This window comes from Caretta caretta, chromosome 20, assembly GCF_965140235.1.
Source record: "Caretta caretta isolate rCarCar2 chromosome 20, rCarCar1.hap1, whole genome shotgun sequence".
Classification (NCBI taxonomy): domain Eukaryota; kingdom Metazoa; phylum Chordata; order Testudines; family Cheloniidae; genus Caretta; species Caretta caretta.
The window spans coordinates 3,266,422-3,290,060 of NC_134225.1; the positions used below are offsets into that span (position 1 = coordinate 3,266,422).

At 63.2% G+C, this 23,639-nt stretch overlaps 1 protein-coding gene across 4 annotated transcripts in view; it reads left to right on the forward strand.

Annotated features, from left to right (window-relative positions):
• Positions 1-23,639, forward strand: part of LRP1 (LDL receptor related protein 1) — a 178,611-nt gene that overhangs the window by 113,144 nt on the left and 41,828 nt on the right. For all 4 annotated transcript variants that reach the window (XM_048832179.2, XM_048832181.2, XM_075121482.1 and 1 more), the window contains exons 16-41: positions 281-421; positions 932-1,057; positions 1,342-1,458; positions 1,923-2,003; positions 6,362-6,529; positions 7,063-7,245; positions 8,500-8,700; positions 8,822-9,067; positions 9,383-9,580; positions 10,596-10,800; positions 11,178-11,342; positions 11,678-11,922; positions 12,844-12,975; positions 13,507-13,734; positions 13,865-14,039; positions 14,365-14,459; positions 14,743-14,892; positions 15,246-15,386; positions 15,540-15,665; positions 17,358-17,489; positions 18,089-18,223; positions 18,337-18,466; positions 19,344-19,470; positions 19,976-20,127; positions 21,295-21,419; positions 22,326-22,697. In XM_048832179.2, coding sequence (XP_048688136.2) covers positions 281-421; positions 932-1,057; positions 1,342-1,458; positions 1,923-2,003; positions 6,362-6,529; positions 7,063-7,245; positions 8,500-8,700; positions 8,822-9,067; positions 9,383-9,580; positions 10,596-10,800; positions 11,178-11,342; positions 11,678-11,922; positions 12,844-12,975; positions 13,507-13,734; positions 13,865-14,039; positions 14,365-14,459; positions 14,743-14,892; positions 15,246-15,386; positions 15,540-15,665; positions 17,358-17,489; positions 18,089-18,223; positions 18,337-18,466; positions 19,344-19,470; positions 19,976-20,127; positions 21,295-21,419; positions 22,326-22,697 — 4,296 coding nt within the window. The remainder of the gene's footprint in view (positions 1-280; positions 422-931; positions 1,058-1,341; positions 1,459-1,922; positions 2,004-6,361; positions 6,530-7,062; positions 7,246-8,499; positions 8,701-8,821; positions 9,068-9,382; positions 9,581-10,595; positions 10,801-11,177; positions 11,343-11,677; positions 11,923-12,843; positions 12,976-13,506; positions 13,735-13,864; positions 14,040-14,364; positions 14,460-14,742; positions 14,893-15,245; positions 15,387-15,539; positions 15,666-17,357; positions 17,490-18,088; positions 18,224-18,336; positions 18,467-19,343; positions 19,471-19,975; positions 20,128-21,294; positions 21,420-22,325; positions 22,698-23,639) is intronic.

Sequence of the window (23,639 nt, forward strand, 5' to 3'; positions counted from 1 at the left end):
AATGGGACAAAGCTCCCCTGGTTTGGCTCCCCCTAAGCACCCTCATGCAGCAAAGCCCCGTGGACAGGGGGCGTGGATCCCCATCATCCTGGGCCTTGTGCGAGGGTCGATCTGGGCCCCTCTGAGCCGGGGAGCATTTCACCCTCCCCTCCTGCTGGTGGGAGCGACGTGGGAGGCCCAGGGCAGTGGAGGGAACCCAGGAGGCCTCCCCGTGTGCTGCCGGCTGCAAAGGAAAATGCCTTTATGACACTCAACCCTCCTCCCGCTTTCTCCTCGGCAGCCAACCCGTCCTACGTCCCCCCTCCGCAGTGCCAGCCCGGGGAGTTCGCCTGCAAGAACAACCGCTGCATCCAGGAGCGCTGGAAATGCGACGGGGACAACGACTGCCTGGACAACAGCGACGAGACGCCGGAGCTCTGCCGTGCGTAGGAGCCTGAGGGTCTGGGGAGATCCAGCTGGGTTAAACCGTCCTCGGCCCCTGTGATGAACAGTGTGCGCCCCCCAACATCCCAGCCGCCCCCCCCCCCCCCCGCCTCCCACCCCTGCCCGCTCCAGCAGCTCTTTCTCCAGAGAAATCCAGAGTCAGTGCTGGGCTCATGACCGGGTGGAGGTAGTGGTTACAGCTGCGGGGCTGGGAGCCAGGACTCCTGGGTTCTGTCCCCGGCTCTGGGAGGCGAGTGGGGTCTGGTGGTTGCAGCGGCGGGGAGGGCTGAAATGCCAGGAATTCTGGGTTCTATTTTCAGCTCTGCCACTGTCTCCCTGTGTAACCCTGGGCAAGTCCCTTCCCCTCTCTGTGCCTCGGTTTCCCAAAATGGGGCTAATTCCCAGGAGGGCTTGCAGCCCAGCTCCCTAGTGCTCAGATGGAGCCTGCGGGGGAGGGGATGGGGTTTGCGCCCCAGGGTCCTGAGTCTCCTTCCCCTCCTCCGCCCAGACGAGCACACCTGCCCCTCGGACCGCTTCAAGTGCGAGAACAACCGCTGCATCCCCAACCGCTGGCTCTGCGACGGCGACAACGACTGCGGCAACAACGAGGACGAATCCAACTCCACCTGCTCTGGTGAGGAGCCCGTGCGCCCAGCCCCACCCGTGTCCCCGCGGCTGCAGCCTTGCAGGGCGCCGGGCCGCTGAGCTTTGCGTTTGCTGGGGTTTTGCAGGGCGGGTTTCTCAGCCATGTGCAGGCCTTCGGTCAGGGCCTGACTTGGTTTGCAGGCCCGGTAATCAGTAGCCCCCGCTGCAGCCTCAGCTCCTACCCCTGCCCTCGCGGATTTGCCCCCATGGGCGTTTACCCTGGTGCCACCAGGATCATTGAAATGCCCTGTGTCTGTCTTGCCCCATGCCCAGCTCGGACCTGCCCCCCCAACCAGTTCTCCTGCGCCAGCGGCCGCTGCATCCCCATCTCCTGGACCTGCGACCTGGACGACGACTGCGGGGATCGCTCGGATGAGTCCGCCTCCTGCGGTGAGTGGGGGGATGGGACCTTTCCCCTCTAGGGGGCACCAGCTCCGATCCGGCCCCAGGGCGGGGGACTGGCTGGCTGCAGGGGGGAATAACAGGCTTTGGTCCCAGTCCAGCTCCTCTGCCTGTCTGTCGGTTGCTCGTTCGTCAGTTTCAGCAGGCGTCCGGGGGTCTGTAGCAGGGGCAGGGAGAGACTCTGCCCTTCTAGCTGCATTGTTGGAGATGGGAGCAGGTCTGGCGACGTATGGTGGGGTGTAAGTGGACCCAGGGCCTCATGAGCTGCCCCCTAGCTGCTGGGGCTAGAAAGGCCCCTCCACGCTGGACAGGTTATTTCACCATTATCTGTGGTCCACCTTCCCCGGCAGCCGGGGCTGATCTGGCCTGGCCGTTCCCAGGCCCTGCCCTCCCTGGGGAAGGAAGGACGCGTTAGCGGCACTGACGGGGGCCCGTTCCTTTCTTCCCCGCAGCTTACCCCACCTGCTTCCCCTTGACCCAGTTCACCTGCACCAACGGGCGCTGCATAAACATCAACTGGAGATGCGACAATGGTGAGTGAGCTCCCCAGGCCCGGGGGGCACGGGGGGGCACGACGCAGAGACGGGGAGATCAGAAGCAGGGAGGTGCCGTCCCCGTGGGGAGGGCTGGAGCAGAGGCTGCTTTGGGGGATTCCTTGTGCTCTTTCAGCCACAGTTTCCCCCCGCCCCCGCCCGGGCACCTGAATCCACCCGCTGGGCCCCCACGCCTAGGGACTGAGCTTGCGCTGGAAACGGATGTGCTTTGCAGCGCAGGTCTCGGATACCCAGTGACCCCCTCTCAGGATACCCACGCTGGGCTCCGAGAGAGTCGAAGCTCGGAGGGGTGTCCGTTCTGGCGGCGAGGTTGGGATTCTGCCCGCCTGAGCACCAGTCTGGGCGCTGCCACTGACTGCCTGGCGAGCCCTGGGCACATCCCCTATCCTCCTCTGCGCCCCAGGGATCTGCCCTGCGATGCAGGGCGAGGGACGCAGTGAGCGCGGTTGGACTGAGGCCTGGGCAGGTGAAACTGCTTGGCAGTGAGGCTGGGCTTGATCTTTAGGGTTCGCGCTTGCTATGGATTGTACGGAACCAGGTGGGTGTGTGGGTGTGCAGCGTGGGTGTGTCAGGGCACACATGTGGGGACGTGTGTGTAGGTGTGCACGCAGGGGGTGTGTGCAAGTGGCTGTGTGGTGCACGTGTGTGCATAGATGTGGGTGTGTAGGTGTGCATGCAAGTGGCTGGTCCGGTGCACGCGTGTGCACACGTGGGTGCATGTGTGTAGGTGTGTGTGCGGGTGTGCGTGCAAGTGGCTGGTGCACGCGTGTGCACACGTGGGTGCGTGTGTGTAGGTGTGTGTGCGGGTGTGCGTGCAAGTGGCTGGTCCGGTGCACGTGTGTGCACACATGTGGGTGCATGTGTGTAGGTGTGTGTGCGGGTGTGCATGCAAGTGGCTGGTCCGGTGCATGTGTGTGCATACGTGTGGGTGTCCGTGTGCATGCGGGTGTGCGTGCAAGTGGCTGTGTGGTGCACGCGTGTGCATACGTGTGGGGGCGTGTGTGTAGGCGTGCATGCGGGTGTGCCTGCATGTGGGGGGGTGAAGGCATGGGTGTGTCTGGGTGTTTGTATATGCAGGGGGGTTGTATGCGGGCATGTCGGGGGGTGTAATACGTACCCCACGCTTTTTTAGGGGAAAATCAGCTTGTACCGTGCTGTGAGGCGCAGACAGGTTTGGGGGCAGAGAAATGCTTTAGCCCAGGGGCTGGGGAGCAGGCCCAGGGGAATCCGGCGTAGGCCTGGCCCGGCAGAGCACCTTCCTGCAGCATCCCGTTGGAAGCTGCGGGTCTGGGTGCGGATGCAGGGATCGTGGCCTCGCAGCCTCCGGTCGGTGCCAGCGAGTTCCCGAGCAGCTGTGCATTGCGGGGCAGGTTTGGGTTCTGAGGCAGGAGACGGGATTTGCTGTAGGGCTCCCCCCCCCCCCCCCCCCAGTTCATATTTGTCGTTGTAACGACTCGGGCATTAGTTTTAATTAACAGCTCCGGAGCGGGCTAAGGGCAGGGGAGCTGGGGCTGCGTTTGCTGGGCGGGTTTCCGTGTGAAGACGCAGGCAGAGGGATCCCTTGATTCGTGGCCAACTGGTTTCCCAAGGCCATAATTAACCAGCCGCCTCCGCTCCACAGGGCCGGCTCAGCCGCCCTCAGGGGTTACCTGAGCTGACAACACACGGGCATCGGCCCAGGGGGCTGGGGCAGTTTCTGGGCGTCGGAGCTCAGGGCCTTGGCGTTTCTCATCACCCAGCCAGCTCCTTTTCGTCCTGCTCCCCAGAAGAACCCCTTCAGGGAGTCATGCAGGGAGGGGACCGGGCGCCATCCACTGCTTCTGATCTCTCTCCCCCATGGCCGTTCAACGTTCCCCTGTCGTCCGTGTCCGTCTGTCCAGCTCAGTGTGGCTCTGCCTGTCGGCGGCGGTTTTCTGTTGCTGTGTGTTTTTTGTTCTGTGTCTTCAATGTGCCCACTCGCCTGTCCTTTGTTGTTTTTTGGTTGGTTTCTGTGTTTCAGAGAAGGATTGTGGGGATGGCTCTGACGAAAAGAACTGTCCAAAACCTACCGGTTAGTGCATAGATCAACATGTACCAGCACCCCCCTGCCACCGGTCCCCCAAAGCCTGCCACTTTTCTGGAGAGGGGGTCACATAACTGCAGAAAAGCCACAGTTCCTTGTCGTCCCAACTGATCCACACGCTGGCAGGGGTCAGAGAAGCGAAGTTTCTGCTCCAGCATCCTGCCTCTTGGGCTGTCGTTTACATCTGTGCATATCCGGTGTCCAATTATTATCAATTACATGTGTTGCAGTAGGACACAGGAGCCTCATTCGTGGCTCAGTATCCCCTCGTGCGAGGTGCTGTACAGCCACAGAACAAGACAGTCCCTGCTCCGGAGAGCTGCCGGCAGATCAGGCTGGTGGCATTTCACACCCGTTTTGCACAGTTGTAAACGATGGCATGAGAAGCTGGGGCCGTGGAAAACCTGACCCCTGGGAACACGATGGATCGGGGGGGTTCTTCCCCCCGTTCAAATCTGTAACTGGTGAAGGAGGAGGCTGGAGGAGGGAGATTTCGTTACACAGGAGAAGCCGAGTTATCTGAGCAATAGATGTTTCATCGGCCGCTCGCTTTGCATTAGGGGAAAAGGGTCTGAGGTAATTCGGCTGAAAATGAATTTGAGGGGAGAGGTGTCAGTTTCCTTCCAAATGGATTTGACAGACAGAAAGACACCAAAACAGGAGAGACTTAAAGCCAGTGAAGGATGAGGGCTGTGATCCAGCAAAGGCTGAGGGCTGTCTATACGCAGAGGGAAAGGAGGACTTGTGGCACCTTAGAGACGAACCAAGTTATTTGAGCATAAGCTTTCGTGAGCTACAGCTCACTTCATCGGCTGCATGCTGTGGAAAATACAGAAAATGTTCTTATACATACAAACCATGAAAAAATGGTTTGGGTTTTTTTGCACCAATTTAAATGGGTTTTAAATGCTATTAAATCAGTTCAGCTCAGGGAATCAGACTTAATTAGAGGGCTTGTCTACACTTGACCCGCTACAGTGCAGGTACTATCTATGCCAACAGGAGAGGTTCTCCACCTCCCCCGGCTGGGATCTTGCTCTGTCTACATGGCGACTTAACTACCTTCCCGGGGTGGGGATTTTTCACCCCCCTGAGCCATGGAGCTGGGCTGATCTAATTCTCTAGCGTATACGAGCTCGTACAGTCCCCAAGACAGTAATATCTGAGCCACTCACTGTCTCATATCTGAGACCATCCCCTTGCGAGGCAGGGTCCATGTAGTTATCCCCATGGCAGCTGGGAAACTGAGGCAGGGAGCAGCTAAATGACTGGCCCCAGGTCGCACAGGGAGCCTGAGGTGGAGTGGGGATTTGAACTCGCGTCTCGTGAGCTGCAGGCTGGTGCCTAACCGCTGCACCCTCCTTCCTCCGGACACTGTCCTAGCCCACATCCAGCATGCGCTCACTAGGGGCTTTCCCAGTGGTGCTGGATGGTTTATAAACCCGTTTTGTTCAGTTGGTGCCAGAATTGAGCATCTACTGGGTCTTCCCCATGCACTTCCCTTTCTGCGTGGGAGTCAGCCCGTCCCTGTGCACGAGAGGCGCCGATAGACGTGCCGGCGTGCGATGAAACGGGGGAGGGACGGCCGAGTGTTAGGTGTGTCACGGCAGTGCACGGACAGAGGGAGAGACGCCCAGTCTGAGTAGTGAAAGGTGGGAGGGGAAACCGAGTCACCGAGCGGGGCCGCGATGGTGCCAGTTTGCCAGTGGTAAGGTGACTCCGTGCCAGGCTCCTGGTAGAGCGTTTTAACCTCCGAACCGGCGTCAGAGCCCGCAGCTTTGAAGCTCAGGTTGAGGTGGAACCGGACGAGCCCCTCCTTAAAGTGGCAGCGCTCAGGAATTGGCTGGATCCAATCAAACTTCCCGTGGATGCTCAGTGCAAAGGGGTCTGCGGACGTGCCCCCTTTCCCCACATCCGCCCTGCTGGGCGGAGGAGCCCCACCCCCTGCCCCCCATGGTACATGAGGTGATCTATGCAGTTTCTGTGCTTCGTTTTCTTAATGTGGCCGTGACGTTAGCGAGCATGTCGGGCGGGCGGGGGCGGGGGCTGGGGGGAGGCGCTGTGGAAGGAGCCGCTGCGGGGGGCCCGTCTTGCTCGGCCCCCCCCATGCTGTCAGTAGAGCTGGCTCAGGTGGACCCCTGCAGCTCCCAGCTCTGCTCTGCTGGGGGCGCTCCCCCCCCCCCCCCCGGGACACTGGGCCACGCTGCCCGGCGCTCTGTGCCTGCCGGCTGCCCGCTGACGCCCCCCCCTCTCCTCCCCCGCCCGCCCCGCCCAGACAACGACTGCGGGGACAACAGCGACGAGGCCGGCTGCAGCCACTCCTGCTCCAGCAACCAGTTCAAGTGCAACAGTGGGCGCTGCATCCCCGTGCACTGGACCTGCGACGGTGACAACGACTGCGGGGACTACAGTGACGAGACCCACGCCAACTGCACCAACCAGGGTGAGCCCCCCGCCTCCTGGAGCCCTGCCTGTCTCCCCCTCGCTAGCACCAGCTTCGCATGGAGGCATGCTGCGAGGGAGGATGAATGGGGCAGGGTCAGCAGCATGGGGGGCCCTGCTGCTTTCCTGCTTAGGGCGCCCCTGGAGTCAGATCCCTCCCCACCCCGGAGCCTGCACCCTGGGCACCACATCTCCTTGGGGGTCTGCTCCCGGAGCCCCTCCTCCTCTCAGGGGGCTGGACCCCAGGCATCAGATCCTGGGTGCCCCCCATCATTGGATCCTGGTCTCCCCTCCCTCGCGCCCTTCTCCCCCCTCCACCTGCAGGTGTCAGGTCCTGGATCCCTCCACCCCGCCCCACCCCCAGCACTGGATCCCAGGCTCCCCTGTTCCCCCCCCGGGTATTGCCCTGGGTGCCCAGTCCCGCCCCCGCACCCCCAGGCGTCGGATCCTGACTGCCCCCCTGCGCCACCCGCGCCGGGTCCCGCCGTGGGGCGCAGCCAGTGACGCTCTGTCCCATGGGGGCTCCGTTCCCAGCCACCCGCCCGCCCGGGGGCTGCCACACGGACGAATTCCAGTGCCGGCTGGACGGGCTGTGTATCCCCCTGCGCTGGCGGTGTGACGGGGACACCGACTGCATGGACTCCAGCGACGAGAAGAGCTGCGAGGGCGTCACGCACGTCTGCGACCCCAATGTCAAGTTCGGCTGCAAGGACTCGGGTAACGGGCGCGGAGCGGGGGGCAAGGGATGCTAGATCCAGCCTGGGGGGTAGGGTGGGGAACTTCGATCCAGATGTGGGAGCGGGGCAGGGGCTTTTCACCAGCCTCCCTTGGGATCCCCGCGGCACCCGGGTCTGGCGTCCCTGGGCTCACGCCCCTGAGAACGGAGCTGCTCTAAACCTCCCTTTAAAATGCGGATTTTGAGGACATTTGGCCTTGTTGGTTTTTGAACATGATATTTTTAACTTCACCCCTCCCCCCACCTTGATTTCCTCGAAATTTTCCATCTTCCAACAAATTTGGATGGAAACTGTTTTTCTGTCTCATTTTTTAAATGTTTTTTCCCAGAGTTTTGCGGGGGGCCTGGTCACCTTCCCGTTTTCCATTGGTCGGCTGAGCCAGAGGGTGGTAGATTTTTTAAACTCTCCATCCCACATTGAAACATTTTCCTTATTCATTTTTGTTTCCAATTTCTCCTTTTCCCTCCCACCAAACTTTCAAAATTAAAGCATTTTCTGTTCCCCTCCCTGCCAAAAGCAGTTCCAACTCTGAACATTTTCCTTTCCCCCGTTTTCAAAATTCAACCTCCGTCCCTCCCCAGAAACTGTCCAGTCCGAACCATTTCTCTTGGTTGAAAACATTCAAACTTCCCCAAAAAGAAACGAGGGGTCGTTCTCCAGGAAACAAGTGGCAAGGATGGAAAAGAGACAGGAGACGGAAAAACCGGGGAGGGGAAACCAGTTAACAGCCCAGTGTTAAAATCAGAAACAGCACAAAATGAAACCGATAAAACAGGGAAAGTAAAAAAAGTCAAGAAGAAAAGTGTGTAACACTAAATTAAGCAGTAATTAACAAGACTAATAATGAGTAAATATCAACAATTAATTACATGAATTTAATGCATTTAATAACTCGCGGTAAGAGCCGGAATGTCCCCCCAGCAGCGGTGCTCTTGTGACTGGAATTTGGGGATGTGGATCCTAGACTCAGGTGGCCCCCACCTTCCTGGGGAGGTGGGTCCAGGGCTGGGGCGCTCCTGGGGGAAAATAGTGGATGCTTCGCGCCCACGAGCCACTGCTGTTTGGTGGTGCCGCCGATCAGCTGTTTGGCGGCACACCCCTCCCCCCCCCAGGGGCGGAGCAGGGGGGAGAGGCGGAGCAAGAACGGGGCCTCGGTGGATGGGACAGAGCCAGGGCGGGGCCCCCGCATCCCCCCCCCCCGCTGTGTCTCACGCCGCCCCCTCCCGCCTCCCAGCCCGGTGCATCAGCAAGGCCTGGGTGTGCGACGGAGACAGCGACTGCGAGGACAACTCGGACGAGGAGAACTGCGAGTCGCTGGTGTGCAAGCCGCCCTCCCACACCTGTGCCAATACCACCTCCGTGTGCCTGCCGCCCGAGAAGCTGTGCGACGGCACCGACGACTGCGGCGACGGCTCCGACGAGGGCGAGCTGTGTGGTGAGCTGCGGGGGCGGGAGGCCGGGGCAGCTGGGAGGCCGGACTCCTGGGTTCTCTCCCCGACTCGCTGAGGGGCCCCGGCCGCCGGGGATGACGGTGGCCGCGCTCTCTCTCCCCGCAGACCAGTGCTCTCTGAACAACGGCGGCTGCAGCCACAACTGCACGGTGGCCCCGGGCGAGGGCATCGTCTGCTCCTGCCCGCTGGGCATGGAGCTGGGCGCCGACAACCGAACCTGCCAGATCCAGAGCTACTGCGCCAAGCACCTCAAGTGCAGCCAGAAGTGCGAGCAGGACAAGTACAACGTCAAGTGCTCCTGCTACGAGGGCTGGATGCTGGAGCCCGACGGCGAGAGCTGCCGCAGCCTGGGTGAGCGGGCAGCCGGGGGGCAGCGCCGCCAGGCCCCTGGGATTCCAGGGGGCGACTGGCACAGGCGGGCAGGTTGGGGGCTGAGCCTGGTTCCCCCAGCATCCGGAGTAACACCCCGGCAGGACGGAGCGCGCATGCGCGTGTGCACAGAGATGCCAGGGAGGGGGCTGCTCTTTGCACCACAGAGATGCCAGGGGGGAAACTGGCACCTGTTGCTTCTGTGTTATAACTGGGCACATGCCCCCTCCTGGCAGGGCCGCTCTGCTTGCAGCCTCGCTGGCCCCGACCCCCCCCTGACGCCCCTTTTGCTCGCAGACCCTTTCAAGCCCTTCATCATCTTCTCGAACCGCCACGAGATCCGGCGCATCGACCTGCAGAAGGGCGACTACAGCGTCCTGGTGCCTGGCCTGCGTAACACCATCGCCCTGGACTTCCACCTCAACCAGAGCTCCCTGTACTGGACGGACGTGGTGGAGGACAAGATCTACCGGGGGAAGCTGCTGGAGAACGGGGGTTAGTGGTGGGAACAGACGCAGCCCGCCGCGCGAAACCCTGTGGGCACCTCGCAGAGCCACGTGCTGTGGGGCACAGACACATCTAGGGGAGGGCAGGGACACATGGAATTCGAACTCTCCTGCTCCGGTTCCAAAGCTGTCACCTTGGAGCCCTTTTGCCTGAATCTGGAGCGAGTATCCCACTTCTCGCACCATTCTGTCACTGCACCCCCTTCCAGCCGTCCACCAGATTGCTGTGAGGGGAACCCAACCCTCAGGGCCCCCGGGTGCTGTAAGCCGCCGGGAGCCAAGACAAGACAAAGTAGCGGGAGCTGGGAGCAGGAATCTCCACCTGCAGGGCAGGGAGCTGCCTGCGGATGGAAGGGAAGTTGCAGAGGGAAATACGTCCCTTGGAGCTAGTCCTTTCCCTCCCCCAGCCCCGGGGGGCTGTGCCATGGCTGGAGCATTCAGCCCCAGATAATGATACCTTTCTGCCTTTAACTGCTGATCCTTATGTGGGAGTTAATTAGCATTCCCAGCAATTCTCTAATGGTAATTACAGCCCGGCAGCTGAGCGCGCTGAAAGCTCGTCCTAACCCGATTAGCGCCTTTGGGAGCCTGAAATTCCTTGGGAGAGGCTTGGGTGCAGGGCCCAGGGAGTGGGGGATCTCCAGTGACTCCCCGGGGGCAGAAGGCCCACAGCTCAGCTCCTTGCTTTGGCCTCAGGACGAGGGGCCGGGTTTTCCCCAGGGTTGAGATAGTCTGAAAACCAGGCCACAAGGGGCCCTTCGGGGCTCTGGGTCAGGCCTGAGGGGCACTGCAGAGCTGGAGCCCAGGGCCGGGATATTAGGGGCTCTGGGTGGGGACTGACGGGCACGGACAGAGCTGGGGGCGGGGGGGCAGGGGCTTTTTTATTTTATTTTGCAGAAGAGGATTCACGTTGCTTTTGGAGGCTGTCTGTGGGGGGAGCGTGGGGGGGGACGGGGGCTGGGCCTTAGCCCTGACGGTGCCGCGCTCCCTGCCCTGTCCTGCAGCTCTCACCAGCTTCGAGGTGGTGATCCAGTACGGACTGGCTACGCCCGAGGGCCTGGCCGTGGACTGGATCGCCAGCAACATCTACTGGGTGGAGAGCAACCTGGACCAGATCGAGGTGGCCAAGCTGGACGGCACCATGCGCACCACGCTGCTGGCCGGGGACATCGAGCATCCGCGCGCCATCGCCCTCGACCCCCGCTACGGGTGGGTGGGGGGGCTGCGGGCCGGGGCGGCCCCTGGTTCTGGGCGGGCTGCAGGCTGGCCGAGCACCCCTGGGTCCTGCCATGGGGCTGCGGTGGGCCTTCCCTGCCCAGCAGTGGCCGAAGCCCCAGTCAGAGCCGGGCGCTGGTGGGGGGTGGCTGGGGGGCCGTTGCCATGGCAATATGGAGACGATTCACCCGAAGCTGCTGGGGCCATGGCTGATGGGAGGTTAGCGACTGCCCTGAGAACGGGGGCGGGGGGCTCTCCGTGCCCCCCTCTGGCCCAGACGCGGGGGTGATTGGCTTGGAGCCACGCACCCCCTTCCCCTCCTCCCCGCTCCCCAGTGACGGGTCCTCTGACTCCTTCCCCCTGCCCCGCAGCATCCTGTTCTGGACGGACTGGGACGCCAGCCTGCCCCGCATTGAGGCGGCTTCCATGAGCGGCCAGGGCCGGCGCACCATCCACAAGGAGACGGGCTCGGGGGGATGGCCCAACGGCCTGACTGTCGACTACCTGGAGAAACGCATCCTCTGGATCGACGCCAGGTAACCCGGGGGAGGGGGCGTGGGGTGCCAGGGAAGGAGGATCCCAGGGGGAGGGGGCACAGGGGACAGGGGCAAGAGGATCCCGGTGGGAGGGGGGCGTGGGGCACCCAGGGAGGGGGATCACGGGGTGCCCAGGGAGGGGGATTCCAGGGGGAGGGGGCATGGGGTGCCCCAGGAGGGAGGGAGGTGAGCCAGGGAGGAGGATCCCAGGGGAAGGGGGCAGGGGGATGCCTGGGGCACGGGGCGCTGGGCTGTGCCCCACAATCTGCCAGCCCCTAGCTCCACCCAGCCCCGGCTCCAGCCTCACGCCGTGCCCTTGCCCCATGGCGGCGCAGGTCGGACGCCATCTACTCGGCGCTGTACGACGGCTCGGGGCACATGGAGGTGCTGCGGGGCCACGAGTACCTGTCCCACCCCTTCGCCGTCACCCTGTACGGCGGCGAGGTCTACTGGACCGACTGGCGAACCAACACCCTGGCCAAGGCCAACAAGTGGACGGGCCACAACGTCACCGTGGTGCAGAGAACCAACACGCAGCCCTTCGACCTGCAGGTCTATCACCCGTCCCGCCAGCCGCTGGGTGAGACGCCAACACCGCGGGCAGGGGGTGCGGCCGGGGAGAGCCTGGGGGCCGCGGTTAGTGGGGGGGCCCTGCAGGGGGGAGGGGTGCAGAACAGTGTGCAGCTTGCATCCTAGGGAGCATTGCATGTTGGGAGCTGTAGTTCCGTGGCTTGCATGGGGGGGGTCATTGCATGCTGGGAGTTGTAGTCCCGTGGCTTGCATCCTGGGGAGCATTGCATGCTGGGGGCTGTAGTCCTGTGGCTTGCATCCAGGGTGGTGGCAAGTGTAGTCTGTAGCATGCATCCAGGGGGACATTGCATGCTGGGAGCTGTATTCTCATTGCTTGCATCCAGGGGGACATTGCATGCTGGGAGCTGTAGTCCTGTGGCTTGTATCCAGGGGAGCATTGCATGCTGGGGGCTGTAGTCCCGAGGCTTGCATCCCAGGGAGCATTGCATGCTGGGAGGGGTAGTCCCGTGGCTTGCATCCAGGGGGATGTAGCTGCATTCCAAATGGGGCTACCCTTGGCCCCCTTTGTGCACTGTGGCCGGCAGAATCGTGTATCAAAGCCACACACACACACCCCGTCTCTTTTGCTTTGAGGCCCCCGTGGTTCCTGGGCCTGGCTCTCATTGCCCTGGCCCCTCAGAGCGAGCACCCTTGACTGGCACTGGCTGCCGGCACGTTGATGTGAGCGACCCCGGAGAATGGGGCCCAGTGGGTCTAGGGAGCTGGAGTCACTGGGCTCCACGACATGGGCCCCTGGCACCAACGCCAGTGAGATCAGCAGAGGGAGCTGCACCCCCAGGCCCTGTGCAAATGGGCTGGTATCCCAGCCCGCATCAGTGTCCCTGACCCATCCCTGCAGGGGGTGCAGGGAACAGGCCTGTCCTGGCAGGGGCTTCTCACTGACTTCCCTCTACTCTCCCCTTCGGCCCAGCTCCCAACCCCTGCGAGGCCAATGGGGGCAAAGGACCCTGCTCCCACCTCTGCTTGATCAACTACAACCAGTCCTCCTCCTGCGCCTGCCCCCACCTCATGAAGCTGGACAAGGACAACACCACGTGTTATGGTAGGTGGGGGTCCCTTGGAGCATACGGGAGCTCTTGGCCACCCCCACCCGGCCCACTGTGACCCTGTATTACAGGGCACGAAACAGCCTTGCCGAAGGTCACTCAGTAGGATCAGGAATAGAATCCAGGAGTCCTGGCTCCAGTCCCGCTTCACCCCCTGCTGCAACCCACCACACCCCACTCCCCTCCTAGAGCTGGGGTAGAACCCAGGAGTCCTGGCTCCCAGCCCCCCTTCACCCCCTGCTCCAACCCACCACACCCCACTCCCCTCCTAGAGCTGGGGTAGAACCCAGGAGTCCTGGCTCCCAGCCCCCCTGCTCTAAGTAGTGGACCCCACGGTCTTGGCAGTTGCAGAGAAGCTCTTGGTGAAGGGGTGTGAGGGGCACATAGTGCCCCAGGGAACGGTGGGGGGAGGAAGGGAAATATCAGAGTTGGGGGGAGTGGGGCAGGGCAGGGCAGGGCAGGGCAGGGGGCGCGGAGCTCGGATGGGCCGCTGCGGCTGCCCCTCACCCCGTCTCTCGCGCCCCCAGAGCTGAAGAAGTTCCTGCTGTACGCGCGGCAGATGGAGATCCGGGGCGTGGACATCGACAACCCCTACTACAACTATATCATCTCCTTCACCGTGCCCGACATCGACAACGTCACGGCCGTGGACTACGACGCCCCGGAGCAGCGCATCTACTGGTCCGACGTCCGCACCCAGACCGTCAAACGAGCCTTCATCAATGGCACCGGCGTGGAGACCGTCGTCTCGGCAGGTGGGGCAGCTCTGGGGGGGGGGGTGCCAGCTCTGGGGGGGGGGCTCTCCCTTCTCTAACCGGCCCCTTTCCTTCCCCCTGCGGTTGGCGCCGCCCCTCTAACGACTCTCCCGTGCCCGTTGCCTTGCAGACCTGCCCAATGCTCACGGCCTCTCTGTGGATTGGGTTTCCAGAAACCTCTTCTGGACCAGCTACGACGCCAACCGGAAGCAGATCAACGTGGCCCGGCTGGACGGCTCCTTCAAGAACGCCGTGATCCAGGGGCTGGAAAAGCCGCACTGCCTGGTGGTTCACCCGCTCCAAGGGTGAGCTGCCGAGGGAGCTGGGCCCAGGGCAGGGCGGCATGAACGCACCAGGGGAAGGGGGCGCAGGGGGGGTCGTGTGTGTGTGTGGCTGGGTCCTGGCTTTCTGGGGTTGTGGGTCCCAGGGCAGGTAAATCAAGGGGACCCTCAGCCATATCAGCCCCAAGGAAGAGAACAGAAGGGCTCACTTGAGCCTCTCTGTGGGGACCAGGGCTGGGCTAGCAGGGGCTGCGGGTCATGGTTGCACGTGGGGGGAGTTGATTTGAGCTGGGACCCTAACTGCCCCCTCACCCCCCCCCCCCTTCCCACGTCTGTGTGTCTTGTGCAGGAAGCTCTACTGGACGGACGGGGACAACATCAGCATTGCCAACATGGACGGCAGCAACCGCAGCTTCCTCTTCACCAACCAGAGAGGGCCTGTCGGTACGGACACCCCCCCCCCCTCCATCCCCAACAGGGGGTTACACCCCTTCCCGTCCGTGGGGCGACAGCTAGGGTGGGGCTCAGAGCCAGGGCCCATCCCCCTCCTCTCGACGTCCCATTTCCTGCCAGCCCTTCCGGGTCCCACTGAGCCTCGTAGGGGCCCTTCCAGCCCCTGCTCCCTGCGGGCGGGGTCCGGCGGCCATTTCGTGCCCCGCTGGGATCCCCCTCTCGTGCTGCTGCTCTCTAACCCCGGGGAGCTAACGGCGACTCCCCACCCCCCCAGGCCTGGCCATCGACTACCCGGAGAACAAGCTTTACTGGATCAGCTCCGGTGCCGGCACCATCAACCGGTGCAACCTGGACGGCAGCGGCCTGGAGGTCCTGGAGGCCATGAAGAGCCAGCTGAGCAAGGCGACTGCGCTGGCCATCATGGGTGAGAGCCAGGGGGCGGGGGACCCCCATCAGCTGGTGACTCACCCTGTGTCTGGAGTAGGGGGTCATGGGACACAATAGGGTGGAGCCTGGGGGATGATGGGGTGGGGGCGACCAGGGGATGAGGGGTCAGGAATGGAGCTGGGGGGAACCAGGGGATAAGGAGCGGGGCTGGAGATGAGGGGGGTGGAGTAGGGGTGGAGCTGGGGGATATTGACGGGGTAGGGACTGGGGGGATGGAGCTGGGGGGAACCGGGGGATAAGGGGGCGGGGGTGGAGCAGGTGATGAGGGGGGTGGGCGCTGGGCTGGGGGCACCGGCGCGGTGCTGAATCCCCGGGCCCCTCCCCTGGCAGGCGACAAGCTGTGGTGGGCCGACCAGGCCTCGGAGAAGATGGGCACCTGCAACAAGAAGGACGGGACGGGAGCGGTCGTCCTGCGTAACAGCACCACGCTGGTCATGCACATGAAGGTCTATGACGAGAGCGTCCAGCATGGTGAGTGAGCTGGGAGGGGTGGGGGAGGAGCTGGGGTGGGGGGGTCTCGAAGCGCTTGTGGCTGTTGCGGGGGTCAGATCAGGATCTGCCTTGGCCACGCGGCGCAAACCCAGGCCCCCGGCCACCCCTGACGCGCTCCCTTCTCTCGCCCAGGTACCAACCCCTGCAGCGTGAACAACGGCGATTGCTCGCAGCTCTGCCTGCCCACCTCGCCCACCACCCGCTCCTGCATGTGCACGGCCGGCTACAGCCTCAAGAGCGGGCAGCAGTCCTGCGAGGGTGAGTCCGCCTGCCCCTGCCCCCCACGCCCTGTGGCCGCCAGCCCCTCCCCGTCACTGGCGCTTCCTCCTGGGTTCCTCGTGGGGCCGCCTGTTTGCCGACCTTCGCCAGCCCCGTCTGGTGGCCGGGGGGCAGAGGAGAGATGGTGGCGTTTGCCCAGTGGTGGGGCCTCCTTCTCTATCCGGCTCCCATGGAGCGGGGCAGGACGCCCGCTCGAGGAGGGGCCCGGGGGACCGTAGCAGCCGCTGCGGAGCAAGACACGCCAGGAGTTTGCAGCTGAGCGAGGAGGAGATGGAGCCGCCTGGCCTCAGGGCCGGCCGGTTTCCCTTCCCCAGGCCTCGCTCCCCGCAGGCTTCCCCCCTTCGTTCCCCGTTCTCCCGGCGAATCGCAGCGAGGGACAGAGACCACCCCGACCCCCTGTTGGATGGGGCCGCGGCCACAGCTGGGCTGAGCAGCCAGCACTGCCCCTGGTCTTGCAGCGAGGGGCCCGTGTCAGGCAGGAGGGCCAGAGAGCGTTGGGGGCAGGGGTTGGGGGGGGGCACGTGCCAGGGCTTGCCCAAGTGGTGGGGGACGGGGCTGGAGCGTCTGTCCCCCAAGAGCCAGGCCTTGCTAAGGCAACTCAGCCTGGGTGTCTGCAGAGCCCAGGCACTTGGGATCTCTGCCCAGGGGGTTCGGGCCCAGGTCCTGATCACGCCTTCCAGTAGCTCCCCACAGCCAGGGCTCTCCAGCGTCACTCCACGCCTTCCTTTTTGGGGTCCCCGTTAGGGGCTCAGCCTTCTCTGAAAAATCCAGGTCTTTAAAGGGGGCTTCAGTCGAGCCCCCAGAATGGCCCGTCGCTCCTGAAATTCTTGGCTCGTGGGTTGACGTCCTGCCTGCGAGCCCGGTAGGCTGGGAACGGCGCAGGGCGTGGAATTGCAGACGGGTGAATTCAGCCTGCAGCCGCTGGAGACTGGCGCTTGGTTCGACAAGAAGCAGCTGGGTGGTGCTGGCAGGGGGTGGCTGGGTGCTGGGGTGGGGCAAACGGCGGGTGCTGTTGACGGGGAGCTGTCAGAGGGCACGGTGAGGAGGGGGATTTGATCCCAGCAACGGGGCTCAGCCTGGAGCCGGGATGAGCCAGGGAGGAGATAGCTCAGCTTAGCCGGATCCCCAGCCCAAGGGCAGTGGGTCAGGCTCTGAGCTCAATCGCTTGTCTGTGGGGGCTGCTGGGAGCCCAGGGTCTGACCCCCTTCCCCATGGGTACGGCTGGAATAACAGAGGGGATGGGGGGGTCCTACATGGAACTGAGGGGTGAAGAGAGGGGTGTCCTGGCAACGCAGCCCACTGGGCCCCAGATCCCCTGCTCCCCCTCCTCCCACCTGCGGAGCTAAACCGTTGACAGCTGCCTTCACTTTCGCCCACGGCTCCCATGCGTCAGTTTACCCAGTGAGCTGGGAGGTGGGCGTGGGGGGGGGGCGCTGGGGAGGCACGTGTGGTTATGCCTCATGCTGCCTCTGACCCATCACAGACCCTCCCCCGGTCCTGGCACAGCCCAGCCTCGGTGCTGCTGGGACACGGGCTGGGCTGCCAGGAGCCACTTCTCCACGGCTCTGCTCAGCCCTCGGGAAGCTGCTGCTCTTTCCCCGCAGCCCAGCGGCTCCCTGGCTCCCCTGCGCTGGCAGAGACCCCGGCCTGACTGTCCCCTTGCCTTGGCAGGCGTGGGCTCCTTCCTGCTCTACTCGGTGCACGAGGGGATCCGCGGCATCCCCCTGGATCCCAACGACAAGTCGGACGCCCTGGTACCCGTGTCCGGGACCTCGCTGGCTGTGGGGATCGATTTCCACGCGGGTGAGAGCCTCCGTGGGCCCCTCTTCGGCCACCATGGACACGGTCTTCTCGTAGACCAGGCTTCGACCGCCTGACTGGAGCAGGACCAACGCCCTGCTGGAGATTGGAGGGGAGACAACGTTCCTCCCTGCTGCCAGGCAATGCCGAGAGCAGTCCCTTTGCCGCTCCGTGCCCCAGTTTCCCCCGTGGCATGATGGGGATTGTGACGCCGACCAGGGTGGGCAGGGCGGCTGAGCTAGCTGGGGAAAGGCTAGGAGGTGCTGGAGATGCGGAGCGGTGTCTCTGGGCGGCCCTCACCCCCACCCTCTTCAGCTCCAGAACAGTGGCTGATAGGTGTGAGGTTTAATGAGGCCTTAGCCAGAGCCCTGCAACCTGCGGTGTCCAGAGCCTTGTCCCCAAGCCCCATAGCTCCTAAGGTGCACCCCCACCCAGCCGCCCCGTAGTATCTGCAGCCCCGCCCAGTATCCTGTTTCTGGCGTATCTTCCCTATTGCATGAGCGCCCCCAGCTGGTGAGATTTGTGCAGAACATGCCCCCCGCTGTCCACTGCCCCGGTCCTCTTGCTGCCTGCCTGACCCCCCTGCCCGCTCTGCCCCCTAGAGAACGATACCATCTACTGGGTGGACATGGGGCTCAGCACCATCAGCCGGGCCAAACGCGACCAGACGTGGCGGGAGGACGTGGTCACCAACGGGATCGGGCGCGTGGAAGGCATCGCGGTGGACTGGATAGCAGGTGAGGCGCGTTCATGGGTCCCCCGGGCTCCGGCCCTGCAGGGAGGGGAGCCGTGTGCTGGCACAGCCGGGAGTGGGGCCTGGCTCACAGGGCGTCACTGTCGCCTGCCCCAGGAAACATCTACTGGACGGACCAAGGCTTCGACGTCATCGAGGTGGCCAGGCTGAACGGGTCGTTCCGCTACGTCGTCATCTCGCAGGGGCTGGACAAGCCTCGGGCCATCACGGTGCACCCAGAGAAAGGGTGAGGCGCCCCTGGGGGGCTGGCCGCCCTTGGGGCGGAGCAGCCTGGGATGGACTTGAGGAAAGCTGTACAGGTCTCAGCCACTGGGGTCGGGCTGGGAGCCCAGACTCCTGGGTTCAGTTCTCAGCTCTGGGGCTGGGGGTCCTTTAATTATGGTACTCCCCAGCAGTGGCTCTAGTGTGGTCAGGACTCCTGGGTTCTATCCCCAGTGCTGAGGGAGAAGTAGGGTCTAGTGAATTAAAGCAGGGGGGCTGGATTCTGTCCCCAGGTCTGGGAGGGGAGTGGGGTCTGCTGGGTTAGAGCAGGATGGGGGTGAGTAGGAGCCAGGACTCCTGGGTTCTGTCCCCAGGTCTGGGAGGGGAGTGGGGTCTGTTGGGTTAGAGCAGGATGGGGGTGAGTAGGAGCCAGGACTCCTGGGTTCTCTCCCCAGCTCAGGCCCTGACTTCATGTAGAACCTTGCCCTGTCCTGAGGATCAGGCCCAAAGCGGCTGCTGCTTCTGGGTGCCCATTTTGTGATACCCTGGGCCTCGTTTTCAGAGGTGGTGAACACCCACAGCTTCCCCCGACTGCAGCTGGACTTGTGGGGCTCAGCGCTTCTGACAGTCCAGCCCAAGGCATCGCAGACTGGGTTCCCAAAACCAGTGGCTGCTTTCAGGAACATTGGTCTGAGGGACCTGCCCTGAGCCATGGAGGGGGGATCCGATGTCAGACATGGGGTGAGCGCCTGGACTGCCAGACACCCAGGCCCACCCCTCGACTGCAACAAGCTCCAGGCATCCAGGACCCCAAAGGCTTTGAGAGTGCCAGGGGGCAGGGGAGGGGTGCGATCCAAGGGTGGGGGGCATGTGCACAGCTGGGTCACTGGGTGCCCCTGCAGGTACCTGTTCTGGACCGAGTGGGGCCAGTACCCCCGCATCGAACGCTCCCGCCTGGATGGAACAGAACGGATGGTCCTGGTCAACGTGAGCATCAGCTGGCCCAACGGGATATCGGTCGACTACCAGGTACGGCGGCCGCCGTTGGTTGCGGCGCTGGTAATGGATGCAGGCGGGTATACAGGAGCAGCTGTCGGGTCAGGTGGATCTGAGCCACAATGGCCCATCCCAAGAGGGGCAGGATACCAGGCATGCAGCAGTTATCAGTGGGTCGGGAGCACCCTGCAGTGGGAGGGACTGGAGGGATGTGGAGCTCTGCGGAGCTCTGCGTGCAGTCGTACGCAGCCGGGGCACTCAGATCTCAGTCCCTCCTGCTGACCGGCACGGTCCCATTGTTTCCTGGTGCTGCCCCGTCCCTCTGCATCCCTCTCCTGTATGTAGGTGGTAAGGGCTATGGGGCAGGGACCTGGGCTTCCTGGTGTGACGATAAGACAAAGAATATCATCTGGGGCTTTGCCCTCCCAACTGCGTGCGTCCCAGCGCTGGGAGACGCGCTTGCTCCCTCTTCTTTCTTTCCCTCCCCCTCCGCCCCACGGAGCTGTAACCGAGCGGGGCGGGGTGCCTCCCCCTCCAGGACGGGAAGCTGTACTGGTGTGACGCTCGGACGGACAAGATCGAACGGATCGACCTGGAGACGGGCGAGAACAGGGAGGTCGTCCTGTCCAGCAACAACATGGACATGTTCTCGGTGTCGGTCTTCGAGGATTACATCTACTGGAGCGACCGGTACGGCTCCCTCCCCACCGTGCTGCAGAGCCTGCGGGGGGGAGGAGACGGGGGTGGATCTGGAGGTGTTATGCAAATGAGGCCGTGCCCCCGCTTTAAATTTACATATCATCTGCATAAATTGCAATAATTCCCGGCACGCTCCCCATCTCGCCTGTGGCCAAAGAGATGGCAGCCCCGGGGGTCCTCCAGCACGCTGAACCATAGAGACTGCTGTCTAGAGGGTACCCCCGACCCCCCCGCCGCCATAGAGCCACAGCGCTGGGCAGGGCCATGGCTAGAGCAGCTGCCTGCCCAGTGCCGCTCTACCCTCGCCAGTGCTGGAGCTCTATGGCCGCGGGGCATGGGGGCCAGAGCTACACTCTAGGCAGGGGCTCTGTGGTGTGGAGTCCTGGAGGACTCACCTGAGAGCTTGGTCTCCAAAGAGCTGGCTAGAGTGGCTGCCTAGGTAGTGCCGCTCTAGCCATGACGCTGCAGCTCTGCGGCTGTGGGAGGGTTGGGGCTATGCTCTAGACGTGGGTCTCTATGGTTCAGGGAGCCGGGGGGGGGGGGTGCCCCTGGGGGTCTCTATGGTTTGGAGGCCTGGGGGTTCTCTAGGGGTCTCCACGGTTCAGAGTTGAGGCCTGTGTCCATAGAGATCCAGCCTAGAGCGCCTCCCCTGCACCCCCCCTCCACCCGCGCCCACACTTCCAGGGAAATGGGAGGGGGATGCCAGTACCCAGGAGGAGGCATCTGAAGCCGCCTGGTCTATCCGGGTGCTGAACAGCTCAGGGGTGGGGGGTTGAGCTCCTGAGAGACTCCCCCGCCCCTCCGGTCCCCCAGGCCTGGCCATGGGCTGCTCTGGGGCTGCGCGTGAGCGAATGACATTTGTGAGATGCTGACCTGTGTGTGTGTGTGTGAGATTGGGGGTGTAAGGTATGTGTGTAATCCCGGGTGTGGGGGTGTACGGGGAGTGGGTGTGTCAGCATGTCTGTTGGGCGTGGGTGCAGGGGTATGTATAATTCCGGGGCAGTGGTGCATGAGATCCAGGAGGGCGGTGGGGGACCAGGGCGTGTGCACGTTGGCGGGTCGCGGCTGGTCACGGCTGGCGGGCGCTGTCCCCGCCGCCTGCAGTGACGTGTCACGCCCTGCAATGCCTCCAGCTCACTGACCTCGCTCCTCTTCTAGGACCCACGCCAACGGGTCCATCAAAAGGGGCAGCAAGGACAACGCCACGGAGTCGGTGTCTCTGAGGACCGGGATAGGGGTGCAGCTGAAGGACATCAAAGTGTTCAACCAAGCCAGGCAAAAGGGTATGTCGGGGACGGTATGTGCAGCATGGCCCCAGCCTGGGGCTGAGCGGCCTGGCCCCTCACTTTCCTCTGGGGGGGGATTCAGTGCTACTGAGGGGGGGCGTCTGCAGGCGGGGACACCGGGAGAGGTTTGAAGGAACCTGTTGGCTTGTCTGTTCTCACGGAGGGAATTTTAATCTTGTCCCTGTTTGCAAAGGCTGGGAATTCTCTTGGCGGGGGGGGCTGGATCTGGAGGGGATATTTGGAAAAATGAGCAAAGTGCAACCCCACGCACAAGGCACAGGGGTTCACGCACCCAGGCACGTTCCCACTCAGAGTCACCCGTGTGCCCCTGACACACACGAGGAGTCTCGCACTCACACGAAAGCAGCCCCAGGCTGTGTCTCCCTACAGGCGGTGCATCAGCACAGCTGTGCTGGGGGGCTATGCCAGCGTATCCCCATTGCGCAGGCTGACGGAAGGGCCTTTGTCACTGGTGTACAAATGCCACCTCCCCAAACGAGTCGCTGCCCCGACGGAAGCGGCCTTGCGTCTACACTGGCTTTAGTTCAACACAGCTGCGTTGGTTTCCCGTCGCTACGTCGACCTGACTTTTGAGTGTCGATTGAGTCCCAGAGTGTGTTCCGAGAACTCCCGCTCGCTTTCCCGCAGCGATTTCACCCCGCAGCTGCCTGCCCCCACCAGCCCTCCCCTTTGGGTGGAATCAGGTGTTGCCCCCTCCCTTCTCTGGGAAAGTGGGGGAGCCGCGTTCGCTGTGCCGCAGCATATTGCCCGTATGGTCCTCGAAAATGGGGCATGGGGGCCTCCCCCAGACTTTAGAGCCCACATGCCCCACCCCCCCAGTCTGCCACCCAAGCCCCCTCCCCCACTCTGTGCGGGGTTTAATCCGTATTCTCCTCCCCCCAGGCACCAATGTCTGTGCCCAGAACAACGGCGGCTGCCAGCAGCTGTGCCTGTTCCGTGGCAATGGGCAGCGGACGTGCGCCTGTGCCCACGGCATGCTCGCCGAGGATGGGGTGAGCTGCCGGGACTACGATGGCTACCTGCTCTACTCCGAGCGCACCATCCTCAAGAGCATCCACCTGTCGGACGAGAGCAACCTCAATGCACCCGTCAAGCCCTTCGAGGACGCCGAGCACATGAAGAATGTCATCGCCCTGGCCTTCGACTACCGCGCCGGCGTTGCCGGCAGCAACCGCATCTTCTACAGCGACATCCACTTCGGCAACATCCAGCAGATCAGCGATGACGGCACCGGGCGCAAGACCATCGTGGAGAGTGAGTCCCCTGGGCCCTCCCTCGTTGCCTCCTCCGTCCCCTCCTCCTCTTCCTCCCTCTCTCCCCTCCCTCCCCCTCCTCTCTCTCTCCCTTTCTTCCTCCTCTCCCTCCATCTCTCCCCTCCCTCCTCTCCTTCCTCTGTCCCCTCCTCCGCTCCCCCTTGGTCCTCTATCTCTCCCCTTCTCCTGCCCTTCCTCCCTCCCCTCCTCCTCCTCTTTCTGCATCTTTCTCCCCACTTCTCATCCTCTTCCTCCCTCTCTCCCCCCCTCGTCCCCTTCCTCCGTCTCCATATCGCAGTGTAAGGATTCCAGTGTAAAGCGTGTTATGGGGGAAGGGGCAGTTGTTCACGGATTGGCTGGGAATTTTCTGCCCTGAGCTCTAGAACCCCTGTGGGGGCATGTCCTGAGTGCCGTCCCCATGGGTTTGTTCTAGAGCGGGGTGGCTGGAACATGGGGGTGCGGGGGGAGGTGACAGCCTCCAGAATGTGGGAGGCACTGGTGAAGGATGCCGGTGGCCTGGGCTCACCGTGTCCTGGGGTTCTAGAGTGTGGGGGGCAGGCAGGTGGCAGGGGCCTCCAGAATGAGGGGTCTCCATGTCCTGGGGCTCTAGAGTGTGGGGGAGGAGTACATCCCGGTTTCCATCTTGCGGGGATCCCCGCATCCCAGATCAGTGAGGGCCGCCTCCTGCAGCATGCCGGTCCTTCCAGTGTCCAGGGACAGACCCCATCCTCCATCACTTTCCCATCCTGCAGCCTCCGGGGATCCGGCCCGAGGGCGGCACTGCCCTGCTGTGGCAGGCCATCTTGCCGGCTCTGGCTTCCCTTCTTGTCGGATTCCCCAGCAAGGAGTTTTTATCCTTGAAATTGTTTCCGTCCCCAGGCAGATCTGCTGCCTTCCCTCCCTCCTGAGGCACTTTTGTCTTTCCCGAGAGACATAGTGAGGC